Raw genomic sequence first — 15,756 nt, 5'->3', positions numbered from 1 at the left:
ACTGTTGGTGGGAATGTAAGTTGGTACAGCCACTATGGAAAACTATTTGGAGGTTCCTTAAAAAACTACAAATAGAACTACCATATGATCCAGTAATCCCACTCCTGGGCATATACCCAAAGAAAACCATAATCCCAAAAGAAACATGTACCATAATGTTTACTGCAGCACTATTTACAATAGCCAGGACATGGAAGCAACCTAAATGCCCATCAACAAATGAATGGATACAGAAGATATGGCATATACATACAATGGAATATTACTCAGCTATAAAAAGGGACGAGATGGAGCTATATGTAATGAGGTGGATAGAACTACAATCTGTCATACAGAGTGAAGTAAGTCAGAAAGAGAAGGACAAATATTGTATGCTAACTCACATATACGGAATCTAAAAATGGTACTGATGAACTCAGTGACAAGAATAAGGATGCAGATACAGAGAATGGACTGGAGAACTCGAGGTATGGGAGGGGGCGGGGGGTGAAGGGGAAGCTGAGACGAAGCGAGAGAGTAGCACAGACATATATATACTACCAACTGTAAAATAGTCAGTGGGAAGTTGTTGTATAACAAAGGAAGTCCAACTCGAGGATGGAAGATGCCTTAGAGGACTGGGGCAGGGAGGGTGGGGGGGACTCGAGGTGGGGGAGTCAAGGAAGGGAGGGAATACGGGGATATGTGTATAAAAACAGATGATTGAACCTGATGTACCCCCCCAAAAAAAAATAAAATTAAAAAATATATATATTAAAAAAAATAAATTAAAAAAAAAAATGCTGAAACAGAAGGAAGGCTGCGCTGTTTTCTCTTATTTGCCCCTCCACATCCTTCTGCTTCTCCACCTGCTCTCAGCCCCTGGAGGCTGACTTTTGTGGAGGCATTTACAAGGCTCCCATGGCCAACAATTTCTTGTTGGGTTAGGCTATGGGGAATGCTGGCAGGAGGTCACAGGGAGGGAGGAGAGTGAGGCTGAGTTGTTTATTCTGACTCCCTCCAGAAGAGGTTGCTTTCAGCAGTCTAGGCCCTCACCCAAGGTCTCATCCCACCAGGCTGCCCTTTCCTCACAGCTCCCTGCCCCCAGGTTCCTATACCCTCTCCCTCCTCTATTGGCCCCTGTTGTTACATGGTCCCTATATCCTGCCCATTATCTTTGTGTGTGTTTTTTTTTAATATTTATTTATTTGGCTGTGCTGGGTCTTAGTTGTGGCACATGGAATTTTTGTTGCAGCATGCAGGATTTTTAGTTGTGGCATGCAGGATCTTTTAGTTGTGGCATGCAAACTCTTAGTTGCAGTGTGTGGGATCTAGTTCTCTGATCATGGATCGAACCCAGGCCCCTTGCATCAGAAGCATGGAGCCTTAGCCACTGGACCACCAGGGAGATCCCATCCTGCCCATTATCTTTGGAAAAGGGTCCTTTTATAAATCCTCATTGAATTAACCTAATTGGAATGGCCAACTGTTTCCTTTTATGTCCACAGATTCCTAAGTCATGAACTTTAAATTACTTAATAATAAAACATCATAATATATAAAGGACTTCCCTGGTGGTCTCACATGCTGTAACTAAGATCCCACATGCTGTAACTAAGATCCCACATGCTGCAACGAAGACCCAGCACAGCCAAATAAATAAATAAATAAATACTTTAAAAGAAAAAAGGTAAGATAATGCAAAATTGTTGAAAATGCAAGAAAAATTAAAAAATTAGAGTGTATTTAACATTCAACTATTGATTTATGATGATCAAATAGACAAAAAAAGAGAAGATTTGAATGATATAATTAAAGAAGTTGAAATTAATGAGATACACTTTTTCTTATGAAAATTTTCAACCACACAGAAAAGTACAGATGACAGTATGATGCACCCAGGTACCCACCTCTTAGCCATAAATGTTAATAACACACAGCTAATCATGTTTCAACTAAACCTATACTTGTGTCCCTCTCCCCAACCAATTTTGAAGAAATTGTTTTGAAGGAAATTACTTTGAAGAAAATGCCAGACATGATTCCATTTCATCTTAAATACTTCAGTATAAGACTCTAGAAGTGAGAAAGCTTCATTATCACACACAGACACACACACCCTGTGATTCCTCCATATAATTGGATAATGGACATATATTGGTTGATGTTATCTAACTAACAAGACAACAGAACTTCCTTTCAAATGGCCATAAGATATTTATGAAAATTTACCATATTCTAGGCAACAAAGAAAGCATCTAAAGGGACTTCCCTGGTGGTCCAGCAGTTAAGACTCCACGTTCCCAGTGCAGGGGGCCCAGGTTCAATCCCTGGTCAGCAAACTAGATTCGTCATGCCACAACTAAGAGTCCGCATGCCGCAACTAAAAGATCCCACATGCCACAGCTAAAGATCCTGCATGCTGCAATGACGATCCTGCACACTGCAATGAAGATCCCACATGCCTCTAGAAAGATCCCAGTGTGCTGCAACTAAAGACCCGGTGCAGCCAAATACATAAATAAATATTTTTAAAAAGAAGAAGAAGAAAGTCTCTAAAAATTCCAAAAGGCTGAATTACAGGTCACATTTTTGGACTGCAACACAATAAATCAACCAATAAATCACTTTAAATGCTTTCATTATTGAAGAAGAAAGAATGAGTATAAATGCCTCAGCCAATAAGCTTTAGAAGTCCACGGATTGGAAGAATCAACATTGTGAAAATGACTATATTACCGAAAGCAATTTACAGATTCAATGCAATCCTGATCAAATTACCAATGGCATTTTTCACAGAACTAGAACAAGAAATTTTATGATTTGTATGGAAACGCAAAAGACCCTGAATAGCCAAAGCAATCTTGAGAAGGAAAGACGGAGCTGGTGGAATCAGGCTTCCCAACTTCAGGCTATACTACAAGGCTACAGTGATCAAGACAGTATGGTACTGGCACAAAAACAGAAATATAGATCAATGGAACAGGATAGAAAGCCCATAGATAAACTACGGTCAACTAATCTATGACAAAGGAGGCAAGGATATACAATGGAGAAAAGGCAGCCTCTTCAATAAGTGGTGCTGGGAAAACTGGACAGCTACATGTAAAAGAATGAAATTAGAACACTTCCTAACACCATACACAAAAATGAACTCAAAATGGATTAAAGACCTAAATGTAAGGCCAGGCACTATAAAACTCCTAGAGAAAAACATAGAAAGAACACTCTTCAACGTAAATAAAAGCAAGATCTTTTTGGATCCACCCCCTAGAATAATGGAAATAAAAACAAAAATAAATAAGTGGGACCTAATGAAACTTCAAAGCTTCTGCACAGCAAAGGAAACTATAAGCAAGACAAAAAAGACAACCCTCCGAATGGGAAAAATATTTGCAAACGAATCAACAGACAAAGGACTAATCTCCAAAATATATAAACAGTTTATCCAGCTCAATATCAAAAAAAACAAACAATCCAATCAAAAAATGGGCAGAAGACCTAAATAGGCATTTCTCCAAAGAAGACATACGGATGGCCAAGAGGCACATGAAAAGCTGCTCAACATCACTAATTATTAGAGAAGTGCAAATCAAAACGACAATGAGGTATCACCTCACACCGGTTAGAATGGGCATCATCAGAAAATCAACAAACAGTAAATGCTGGAAAGGGTGTGGAGAAAAAGGAACGCTCTTACATTGCTGGTGGGAATGTAAATTGATACAGCCACTATAGAAAACAGTATGGAGGTTCCTTGAAAAACTAAAAATAGAACTACCATATGACCCAGCAATCCCACTGCTGGGCATATACCCAGAGAACACCATAATTCAAAAAGACACATGCACTCCAATGTTCATTGCAGCTCTATTTACAATAGCCAGGACGTGGAAGCAACCTAAATGTCCATCAACAGATGAATGGATAAAGAAGATGTGGTACATACATACAATGGAATATTACTCAGCTGTAAAAAGCAATGAAACTGGGACATTTGTAGAGACATGGATGGACCTAGAGAGTGTCATACAGAGTGAAGTGAGTCAGAAAGAGAAAAACAAATATCATATATTAACACATATATGTGGACTATAGAAAAATGGTGTAGATCAACCGGTTTGCAAGGCAGAAACAGAGACACAGAAGTAGAGAACAAACATATGGACACCAGGTGGGGAAAGTGGGGAGGGTTGGGGGTGGAATGAATTGGGAGATTGGGATACCAAATTGTACACTCTAAATAGATGCAGTTTATTGTAAAAAATAAAAATAAAATAAAATAAAATAAATAAAAATAAAATAAAATAAAAAAAGTTTTTTTTAAAACTTAAGGAAAGTAAGTAAAAGGAAAATAATATAGACTTCCCTGGCAGTCCAGTGGTTAAGAATCTGTGCTCCCAATGCAGGGGGCACAGGTTTGATCTCTGGTCAGGGAACTAAGATCCCACATGCTGTGGGGCAACTAAGCCCCTGCACCACAAGTAGAGAGAAGCTTGTGCACTGCAAAAAAGAGACTGCGTGCTGCAGTGAAAGATCCCACGTGCCGCAACTAAGACCCAGTGCAACGAAAAAAATAAGAAAATAAATATAAAAAAAAAATAAAAGTAAAAAAAATAAATGAATTAGAAAATAGAAAAACAACAGAATTGATACATTCTGAGATCTGGTTCTCTGGGGGGAAAAATTCAATGAGTGGCTAATCTCTGACATGTAAATAATAAGAAAAACCCCACAATATCAAAGGATGGGAACAGAGGTAATAACAGCTGATACTGAGATACAGCTGAGATCCAGTATACTCTACTGTTATGTACTAATAACATATTCTGATGAACAAATAAACTTTGAATAAAATAAACTATCAAGGTGACTCAGGGATGGAGAGATAAATAGGAAGTGATAAAGCAGGTACTACAGGTGTACCTTGGAGATATTGTGGGTTTGCTCCAGATCATTGCAACAAAGTGAGTCACACAAATTTTTTGCTTTCCCAGTGCATATAAAGGTTACATTTACACTATACACTATTAAGTGTGTAATAGCATCATGTTTAAAAGAAGTACATGCTTTAATTTTAAAATACTGTATAGCTGAAAGATGCTAAGCGTCATCTGAGACTTCAGCGAGTCAGAGTAGTAACATCAAAGATCACTGATCACAGATCACCATAACAAATATAACAATAATGAAAAGTTTGAAAGCATGCGAGAATTAACAAAATGTGACCCAGAGATATAAAGTGAGCAAATGCTGTTGGGAAAACGGCACCGATAGACTTGCTGGATAAAGGGTTGCCACAAACCTTCAATTTGTAAAAAAAATGCATTATCTGCAAAGTGCAATAAAACAAAGTACAATAAAACAAAGTCTGCCTGTATGGTAAAAGGTTGATGGTAGAAACATGGGGGTGGGGATGTGACACACCCTCAGGTGACTTCCAATGAGTCAAGCTCTTATATAATCCCCTTCCCTTGAGTGTGGGCAGAATCAGTGACTGGCTTCTAAACCACAGATAAAAGTGATGACAGGATGTGCAGTGCAAACCCTGACAGCTGTTTTTTTTTTGTAATACAAGTGCCTGACTCAAACTGTGAAAATGGAGGCCTCCAATTCAAAGAAGCATCACCTTCAAAGACAGCTATGTTGTATATACACATTGTCAGACGTGAGTAGATAGAGCCAGGCCACTTCTCCCCACCTGAACTTCCTTTGTTTTAGAGATCTTGGTTGATTTCTGACCATTTGATGGTTAATAACTGACCATTTAGGTCACTTGTTTTTTTTCTCTTCCCTTGCCTCTCCCCACCCCACCTACTGCAACCTCTCTGTGTGGCCTCAGGTGTGCCATGTAATTTCTATGTCTTGTCAGGAATAAGCCTCTATTTTTTTTTCCCCAAAGTTCCCTGTACTGCTGAATGATGTCCTGCAATCATAATAAGAACCAAAAGGGCTGGTACAACCACAACGACATTGGTTACTGATAGACTGAGACTCGCACTAAAGAGGATGTCAATTCCATCCATGACCATGTTATGTTATACCAGACCCTGTCTTAGCTGACTATAGAGACAGAGACTCCCCTACTGACTTTGAAGAATATGATGTTCTGTTGTGAGAAGCCTTATGACAAGTAAAAGCACGTGGCCTCTAAGAGCTGAGCACCCTTTGGCTGTGAGCTAGTAAGAAACTCCTATAACCATAGAGAGATGAATACTGCCAATGACCACATGAGCTTGGAAGATGATCCCAAGCCTCAGAGGAGGTCAAAGCCTTGGTCACATCTTGATTGCAGCCTGATGGGACCCTGAACAGAGAACCCAGCCACGTCTCACCAGACTCCTGATCCACAGACACTGTGCAATAATAAGTATGTATTGTTTGAAGCCACTAAGCTCATGGTAATTTCTTATGCAGCAATAGAAAGTTAACACAGCAGGCACATAGGCGTTCCCATTAAAGTCTTTCAATTCTGCTCTAAGTTTAAAATTTTTGGGAGGGAAGGAGGAAACCACAATTTTTATGAAGTTAAAATTTACATAAGTTTGCCAATTTTAAATACGATTCAATGGGTTTTAACATATATAAAGTTGTAATAACTGCCACCACAATCATGATATAAAACACTTCCATCATCCAAAAAGTTGCTGTCTCCCCTTTGCAATTGATCAACTCTCCAATTTTTACTCATTATTTCTGCAAAAATTTGTTTTCTTCTGTTCTCTCCGCCCATCTTTTTCTAACTCCAATAACACGTTTTAGACCATCTCGTATTGTCACACATCACTGACACACTGTTCCTTTGAAATTTTTCATAACAAAATATTGGGGGATAAAAAAGATGACTCAAGAATATGTGTCCAAAATAGACCAAGGAACACATTTTAATTGTCATCAAAGAATTACCTCGAAGAACACAAAGCCCCAGGCTAGGGAGCTGTGCTGAAAGAAGAGTGAATCCCAAGGGCTCAGAAAAGACTGAGAAGCCACCAAATTCATTTCATAGTTTCAGCCCATTAAATTAAGACCCAAACGAGGAAATCTAGTTGCCCTTCACAATACACAACAGAAACACAAGGCACTTGAACTGGGAAGGTGACAACTGGATTATCCTTATTTCAGAAGATATGACAGCTCCTTGAGAAAAAGCTGAGAGAATCAACTGAAAAAGTACTAGAGCGAATAAAAGAATTTGGTCATAGGTATCCTGTGCACCAGCAGTAACCACACAGTGAGGAGAAGATCTTATTCACAAGAAAATACAAAAAGGCTTCCTCCTTGAGGCCAGGTGGCCCGACCTCCCACAGAGATCGCCTCTGGAGATGTCCCTTGTTAACAGCCCACTGTCAGCTTCCTTGGCCTGGTTCCCCACATGAATGCTGTGCCTGTGGCCCCTCCCATCTCAGAATGCCATGGATGCCCCCATTCCCTTCCCCAATCTTTTCCAGCGGAGACGGATTCCATGGCATGTGGCTTCATCACCTTCCTCCCAACTCCTCACCTCCTTTGTCCCACTTGCTTCCATTTCATCCATAGGGACACAACTGAATAAGCTCTCAAGCTGAATGAGCATCTGCCTTTTCCACAGCTGCATCCACCTCCTGGGGGAGGAAGACCACCCCCAGGACACAGACAAGGGTACCACAGAAGATTCCTGGTCTCCGGACCAGCCAAGTCTTCCCCCTGGCTAACTCCCACTGGAAACTTCTCCTTCCTTTCAGTCTTGAGTGAAACCTCCATGAAGTTCTGAGACACAGTACTCTGTGGCCACCTGCACCCCTTTCCTCTCCTGATACCCTGGAACCTGGGCCTGTGACACCACCCAGGGCCTCCTGTCCTCTCAATCTCTCCCTTTCTACCAGTCCCTCACCATCAGCTTACACACGGCCAAGTCTCCCTTGACGCTGAGCCCCTTGTCCCCCCCACTCACCTCCCTACCCATTCCCACTGGGCACCAGACCACTAGGCTCCTGCCACGAATCCCAGTGGTCTTGTTATGACATCCCAATGGTCAGTTTGGAGCCTGGCCTCACTGCCCCCCTCTATGGTATCTCACCGCACTGACCACTGACTCCTCCTCTTTGCCTTGATTCCCATGACCCCCATCAGCCTAGTTTCTCTTCCACCTCACCAGACACCCATCCATAGCTTCTTCCACAGCCCCTTAAACGCCGGGGCTCTCCTGGGCTCTGTCCTGGGTTCTACTTCGCCTCCCTTGGCCACCTGATCCGTTCCACAGTCTCAAGCACCACGTCTATGGGGGGGATGTCCAAGCCCCACATCTCCTTGGAGGTCAGATTGCCTCCTGGGTATCTGCTCTTGAACATCTCCCAAGGACATCTTCCTTTCATTCACTACATGGTTACTGAGCAGCTACGATGTGGTGAACAAAGTAGACATAGTTCCTGCCCTCATGTGAGCTCATCACCTTCCTTGCCCCAGAACCCTTCCCAGCGGCTGGAAATCGGAAGCCATCCTGGATGCTTTTTTCCCTTTTAGACCCCTGATTGGGCATCATCAACCTCTACCCTTTCGCCAGGATCTCAGTCCCCAGCACCTGGCCCAGTTCCTAGCACAGGGTAGGCTCACATAAATACATGATAAATAAATAAATACACATCCCTCAGGTCCATCTCCTCCTCGTTCACTGCTGCCACCCAATTTCCAGATGTCATCACCTCATCAGCCACCACAAGCACCTCTAACAAGTGTCCCTTCTCCAGCTTGTCCCCCAACCTCATCTTAACAAAGCAATTCTATCAGTTGGGTGATCTTTGTAGGATTCAATTCTGATCTTATTAGAGACTTCCACATCAGGCAATAGTAGACTAGCTTGTTTCAGACTAACCCTCCACTGAGAGCTACTAGAAAAGCCAAACATAAACAAACAAACAAACAAACAAATAAATGAATAAAATTTGTTTGATATCCCCCTAGAGCTACAGGGTAGAAAAGACCTGAGGGGCCAAGATCCTGAAATGAAAGGAAGCCCAAAGAGGTGAACCTGATATACGGCATCATTTTTCCCTTTGAGGTTTTGTAGATTTGAAAGTGGTAGTTAAAAGGATGAGAAGCCAGCTGGTAGGCAAAATGGGTGAAGAGGGTAGAAAGGTTTAAAATTCCAGTTATAAGATAAATAAGTCCTGGGGATATAATGTATACCATGGTGATTCTAGTTAACAAAATGTATCATATATTTGAAAATTGCTAAGAGTATATGTCTCAAAAGTTCTCATCACAAGAAAAATAAAACTTGTAACTATGTAGTGATGGATGTTGACTAAACTTATTGTGATAATTATTTCATGATATATACATACATCAAATCATCACGTTGTACACCTGGATAGTTACATGCAATAGAAGGGCAGGAGGGAGGCAGGGAAGGAGGGAGGGATGAATCAAAACCCTAAACAATGATGAAATGTTAAAGAAAAAGTTCTACCTGACCCTCCTCAACACTCTCACCCTGGGTGAGCACAGCTGTACCCAGAGCTGGGCAGGGGAGGGAAGAGATGGTAATTACCGCATCAATCTCGTTGAGAACTTTCCACTGCTCATAAGGCACACCCAGGGCCTCGGCTGTCTGGATTGTCCTCTTCATCTGGCTTGTCCAAACCTTTAGGTCCTTGATGTTCTGATCCCTGATGAACTGGGCCAGACTCTTGGCAAACTGAAACACATCACAAGCAAATTCAGAAGCACGGGTCCTAGGCTGCCCTCCAAGTGTCCATGGGGCCCAGCCTCAGAGAAAACAGGTTTGGTAAAAAACACAAACTAACTCTCGATGACACCCACACCCACAAGTGCTATCTTTGTGCATTCTTCTGAGACCCTGAGTGTAGTTCCAGCTGTGGCTCATCAGGTCCCCTGCCAGTGCTCGCCCCCAGACCATGCGCCCTAGGCTGTATGACCTTCCCACTGAGGTTTCAATATCTCCCTGGGACCATGGCACAGCATCAGCTGCACTGTAGGGACTCAGCTCACTCCCAGAATGGCACACCTCTCCAGGGAAAGGGACTCAGCTGGTGACAGCTCGCATGGAAGCCAGAGATCCAGGCATCTGCTTGGTGACCTTCCCTATATAACGGAACATTCCAGACTGAATGGGGTCATCCACCTGGGTTGCACATTCACTGGAGTCCAGCACAAGAGCAAATGCACACACACACACACACACACACACACACACACACACACACACACTGACCTCCCTGCCCCGGAGGGACAGTCCTGGGTCCCCGCCAATCCGGCCCTTGAGGTTGAGCTCACTTTCCCCGTGCCGGCAGAGGTAGATGGAGCGGGGCGTCACATGGATGTTCATGAGGTAATACACAATGCGGCTCTGGATGTGGTCAGCCACGCGGTTCACGATGTAGCTCTGCCCCACGTCCATGATCTTGATGTAGGACAGATCGCTTTCCAGAGAAGGTAGAGAGAAGTCTGTGAGTGTGACTGGGGACCTTGAGTGTGACTGGGGACACTCACACCCTGCCAGCTCCAGGAAGTGGCCATAGAACCTTGCATCTCTGACCCCACCAGGCTTGAGACCACAACGCACAGGACTGTCAGCTGGTGCGTGGGTGACAGGGGTGAGGTGGGAGCAACACGACATGTGTGACATACAGACAAATCCCGTGAGAGGTGCTCCATACTCATCATGCTCTCAAAAGGTGACATCCAAAGTGAGGGGTCAGGCCTACCACATCGCTGCTCTATGTTCCCCGGGCCCCTCTTGCTTACCTCTGAGCTCTCAACGCACTGTCTGTAAGGTGAACAAGAGACAGTTTTTTCCAGGATTGACCTGGGAGTAGCTGGCAAGCTCACTTCCCCTCCCGTCTTTCTGGTCAGCCATCCATGGGCCTGGCCTTTCCTTCCCCCTGCAAACCCTCCCCCTAGAACCCAGCCCAGGTCATCTGTGTGTGCCAAGCAGCCACCACGTCCCATACCAGGCAGCAGGTGAACGAGACAAGAAGCTCAGGAGGATGGTGCTGGTGGCAGCAGCCAAAAAAGCCCAGCTCTGCCGCTTTCCCTGCTTTGGATCAGTGCAGCCCTGCAGCGTGGAGAACAGAGCCACGAGCAGCAATGCCATGCTGGGAAGACCAGGAGCACCGCAGAGGCTGGGGCGGCAGCACCAGATCAGCACCAGCCTCACTGACGAGACTCAGCGTCAGGCCAGGGACTGTCCCACAAACACCCCAGAAACCACCCCTCCAAAAGTCACTTGACTTCTTTGGTTCGTAATTATATACTTGTACGTAATTATAAATGACCGAGTACAAGTTCATACTCCAGCCTTTTCACTTAATGCTATACAACATACAATCTCCCATGTCTCTTCAGCATGATTTATAAGGACTGTGAAATACTTTATTCAGTTATTAAAGTTAACTTAAATACTTAAGTGTTATTCACTTAACCACCGCCCCTACTTCTCCTACAATACAGGAGTTGGCAAACTATGGCCAGCAAGTCAAACTCAGCCTGGTTTTGTAAATAAAGTTTTATGGGAACACAGTCATGCCCATTTAGTTACATATTGTCTATGTTCCGTTAGCACTAAACGGCAGAGTTAAGCAGCTGCGACAGAGACTGGACCCCCCCGCAAAGCCTAAAATATCGACCACCCGAGCCTTGACAGAAAGAGTCTGCGCATGGCTGGCTGCTGTCCCCACCCAGCACTCGCTCCTACGGATCCCCCATTCCAGAGGGAGGCAGGCAGGGCTCACAAGCACTGGTTATTGGCAGCTGTGCGTAGGCAGAGTCTGGGCACCCCTTCCTCCTTCTCAAAACACAGACCACCCGTTGGAAGAAAAGCGTGTACTGTTTGCAAATGCCTTGTGGGAAGACCCTCTGCCTAGAAAACAGGCTTGATTTTATGATGGAATAGTAGAAAACTGTGACTCACAGAGCTCCAGATAAAGCAACCTCGGTTCTGCGAGTTACCTCTGGGCCAGGATTCCCACCCCAAGGAAAGAAAGAAAAAGGGACAGACCATCTCTGCCTGCTGGGGTGGCCCCTCAGCCACCACCTCAAGGAGCCACAGGAGGCAGCTGAATGGACCCCACCCACCACCCACCACAGCCGAAGACACAGCGCTGCCCTGGCTCACCTGTCCAGGTCCTCGTCCAGCGACTCATACGAATTCTCATAGCACTCGATGCGCCGCATGAAATCCTCTGTGGCCTCATCGCTATCGCGGTTGACATAGTCAGGGCTGCCCAGTTTCACTTGCTGCCGGAGTCAGGCACAGGGCAAGGACACATCAGGGCCGGAGGCCAGGCAGGTCGGAGACCAAGGAGGATGCTGGGCATGGGGTGGAGGGGAGGCTGGGCCGGAGGCCAGGCCAAGGCGGGAGGCCAATCCCAGGGCTCTGGTCCCATCAGGAAGAGTCCAGCGGCTCCCTGGGTCGAGCTCCCACACCAGTGCTGAGAGTATTACTGGGCACCTATGATTGCAGGCCCTCATCTTTGTGGTACCGGGTGAGGCGAGGCCAGAGGGGCAAGGGGCCTCAAAGCCCCTCCCCACCTGAACTATCTCCCCAAACCCAGACGTTCATTCCTCACATAAACAGGGGCTTACGGGAGAAGGGTCAAATCTCTTTCTCCTTCAAAATAGAAACACCACCCCCCACCACATCCCCCTACATCCAGGGGCTGAAGCTCCTCTCTCACCATCCAGGGGATGATGAGGGGGCGGGGGAAGGAAAGGGAAGGGAAGGGAAGAGAACAAGAATGAGCTCCCATCAGCCACAAAGCCCTCCACACAAGCGGTCCTCGGGGATCTAGGACCACCCGACCCAGAGATTTACTGCCTCCCCCACGACCCCCGGTATTCAAGAAGACCAAGTTAAGGTCAGCCCAGGCACCAGCCCAACCTGGAAAGGGACCTCCCTGTCACAGGCCATCTTGGTATTACTGGCCCCACAAGGTCAGATGCACCACTCACCACGATGTTGGCAGCTATGACCTCAGGATCCACACAGATGGACTCAACGAAAAAGGTCTGCAGCAAAGACCAGGGTGGGCAGGAGGGAAGCAACCAGAGGCATATTTAGGGCCCTGAGCCTGGCTCCTCGGAGCTCCCTACCCACTGAGGGCCATGCTGACCAGCGGCCAGGGCCCCGAGTCCCTTCTTCAGGGGGTGGGGCCAGGTCAAGGAGCACAGAACCCAGGCAGATGCCGCCCTATCCAGGACTCTCCCACCAAGACCCCAGCTTCCTCAGAAAGCAAAATCCAGGTGGAGAGAAAAGCATATCCCAAATCCACTCAGGAGCCCACCTGCCTGCACACATCACAAGGCTGAGAAAGGGGCCCCAGAGGGCCCAAACATGCCAAAGCCCAACCAAGGAGATAAGCCAAGGAGGCCTCACCTTGTAGCCGTTCTGCTCCCCAAAATTAAAGATGGTCGCTCTCCGTTCTCGGGTGGTATTTGTTGCATCAAACACCTAGGATCAAAATGGGGTTAACTCAGCCTCTGGCCCCGGGGAAGGTGGGAGGCCACCCAACAGCTGTAGCACAGGGTCTGGATTTGTTATCAGGACTGGCTGCCGCCCGGCCATCCTCCTGGCCAATCTCCTTCAGATGTGCAATGGCTGGGCTGGTCTTCCTCTTCCTTGGGGAGCACCCTAAGGAAGCTGGAAGCAGGGCAGCAGGCACTAGCTCATGTTTGACCATCAAGACTTCCAGTGAAATTAGTTAAACCTGGAGAATTGAACCCATGTTTATTTCCACGCCATCTTGAGACCCCAGTAAAATGGACACAGGAGAGGAGAGGAGATGGGAGATGTCAACACAGTTTTTTTAAGATAGACATATGGTAAGTGGCTCAGAGAAGCAGGAGAAAATCAAACACAAGCCTATACCAACCAGAGCACACCTGCTTGTGCAGAACTGGGATAGTCAGGAACGGGGCACAAGCACCTCTGAAAAAAGGGACAAGAGTGCAGAGGAGATGGGAGGACTAGCTGTCACTACAAGGGGAGCCCCAGGCCCCCTCCTAACCTCCTCCAGGCAGGCTGTGACCCTTAGGTGCAGCCCACACAAGCAACTTTTAGAGAGTCACTTTTTTTTTTTTTGGCTGTGTTGGGTTGGGTTTTCGTTGCTGCGCGCGGGCTTTTTCTCTAGTTGTGGCAAACAGGGGCTACTCTTCGTTGTGGTGTGAGGGCTTCTCAGTGCAGTGGCTTCTCTTCTTGCGGAACACGGACCCTAGAGAGCATGGGCTCAGTGCTTGTGGCACACGGGCTTAGTTGCTCCGTGGCATGTGGGATCTTCCTGGACCAGGGCTCGAACCCGTGGCTCTCGCATTGGCAGGCGGATTCTTAACCACTGCATCACCAGGGAAGTCCTAGAGCATTACTTTTTAAAAAAGGGCATTTGACCAGGGCTCACTGGATGCTCCAGCCAAACCTCTAACGTGAAAAACAAAGACTAAATCAAACAGAATAAAAGGAACTTCAAGAAATGAGGACATAGGCATAGCACAGAAGGAAATGTCAAAAACTTATAATTATTGTCTAAAGAGACACAAAATGCTATAGCAAGCACAAAACAAGAACAGAGTTCTAAGAAATTAGAACACTCAGAGAATAAGACATTTTAAATTTGGAAATTAAAATGTACCACAAAAGTTTAAAAATTCAGCCAAACACTTTTAAGATTATGTTGAGGAAGTCTCCCTGAAAGTAGAACAAAAAAGACAAGGAATGGTACTGATGAACTCAGTGACAAGAACAAGGATGCAGATGCAGAAAATAGACTGGAGAACTCGAGGTTTGGGAGGGGGCAGGGGGTGAAGGGGAAGCTGAGACGAAGCGAGAGAGTAGCACAGACATATATATACTACCAACTGTAAAATAGATAGTCAGTGGGAAGTTGTTGTATAACAAAGGGAGTCCAACTTGAGGATGGAAGATGCCTTAGAGGACCGGGGCGGGGAGGGTGGGGGGGACTCGAGGTGGGGGAGTCAAGGAAGGGAGGGAATACGGGGATATGTGTACAAAAACAGTTGATTGAACTTGGTGTACCCCCCCAAAAAATAATAAATAAATAAAATTAAAAAAAAAAAAGACAAGGAGATAGAAAATAAGGGGGGGAAACAGGTAAAATTAAGGATCAGGTCTAGCATGCAGCCATTAGGAAGTTCCAGAAAAAGCATCTCAGAAGATGGGACGGGTATGGGGACTCAGTTGTGAGAAAGTGGCGGGGGTGGTTTAACAAAGTAAAATATATGCCAATTTCTCTGACCTGCTAGAGAAGAGTTGCCTGGCGGAAAAGGCCACCCCAAGGACCCAGCATTGCAGAGAAGACCCACCATAAAGCATATCACCTTGAAGACCCTAAAAGCTTCCCTAGAGGAAGGGGCATGAGAAGCCCCCAGGTTCCTCTAGGAAATAAAACCTTTTTGTTTTTGTTTTCCTGTGGTTTCTTTGTTTGTTTGTTTGTTTTTACTTTTTTTTTTTGGCCGCACCAAGTGGCTTGCAGGATCTTAGTTCCCCGACCAGGATCAAACCCGGGCCCTCAGCAGCAGAAGCACAGAACCTTAACCACTGGACCACCAGGGAATTCCCTAGGAAATAAAACTTTTAAGGAGGGTCAGCAAATCAGAATGACATCAGATTCCCCTTCGGTATCCAAACGTTTGTTCTTTACATCTGTGTCTCTGTTTCTGCTTGGTAAATAAGATCGTCTATACCAATCTTTTCAAATTCCACATATATGTGTTAATATATATTTGTTTTTCTCTTTCTGACTTACTTCACTCTGTATGACAGTCTCT

The 15,756-nt window shown here is 45.4% G+C and overlaps 1 protein-coding gene across 7 annotated transcripts in view; it reads right to left on the bottom strand.

Moving 5' to 3' along the window:
* The window catches only part of PFKFB4 (6-phosphofructo-2-kinase/fructose-2,6-biphosphatase 4), a 57,350-nt gene that overhangs the window by 24,066 nt on the left and 17,528 nt on the right, over positions 1 to 15,756 (bottom strand). For all 7 annotated transcript variants that reach the window (XR_009048683.1, XM_057704540.1, XM_057704544.1 and 4 more), the window contains 5 exons: positions 13,352 to 13,426; positions 12,928 to 12,984; positions 12,092 to 12,213; positions 10,190 to 10,397; positions 9,506 to 9,652 (listed from right to left, as the gene is read on the bottom strand). Coding sequence is in view for 6 of the 7 variants with exons in the window: in XM_057704540.1 (XP_057560523.1) it covers positions 9,506 to 9,652; positions 10,190 to 10,397; positions 12,092 to 12,213; positions 12,928 to 12,984; positions 13,352 to 13,426 (609 nt within the window). In the remaining variant the exon portion in view is untranslated. The remainder of the gene's footprint in view (positions 1 to 9,505; positions 9,653 to 10,189; positions 10,398 to 12,091; positions 12,214 to 12,927; positions 12,985 to 13,351; positions 13,427 to 15,756) is intronic.

The sequence above is a fragment of the Hippopotamus amphibius genome, chromosome 13 (genome assembly GCF_030028045.1).
Source record: "Hippopotamus amphibius kiboko isolate mHipAmp2 chromosome 13, mHipAmp2.hap2, whole genome shotgun sequence".
NCBI classification, from domain to species: domain Eukaryota; kingdom Metazoa; phylum Chordata; class Mammalia; order Artiodactyla; family Hippopotamidae; genus Hippopotamus; species Hippopotamus amphibius.
The sequence above is the reverse complement of the archived record's forward strand: the minus strand, read 5'-3'. Positions and strand labels throughout refer to the sequence as shown.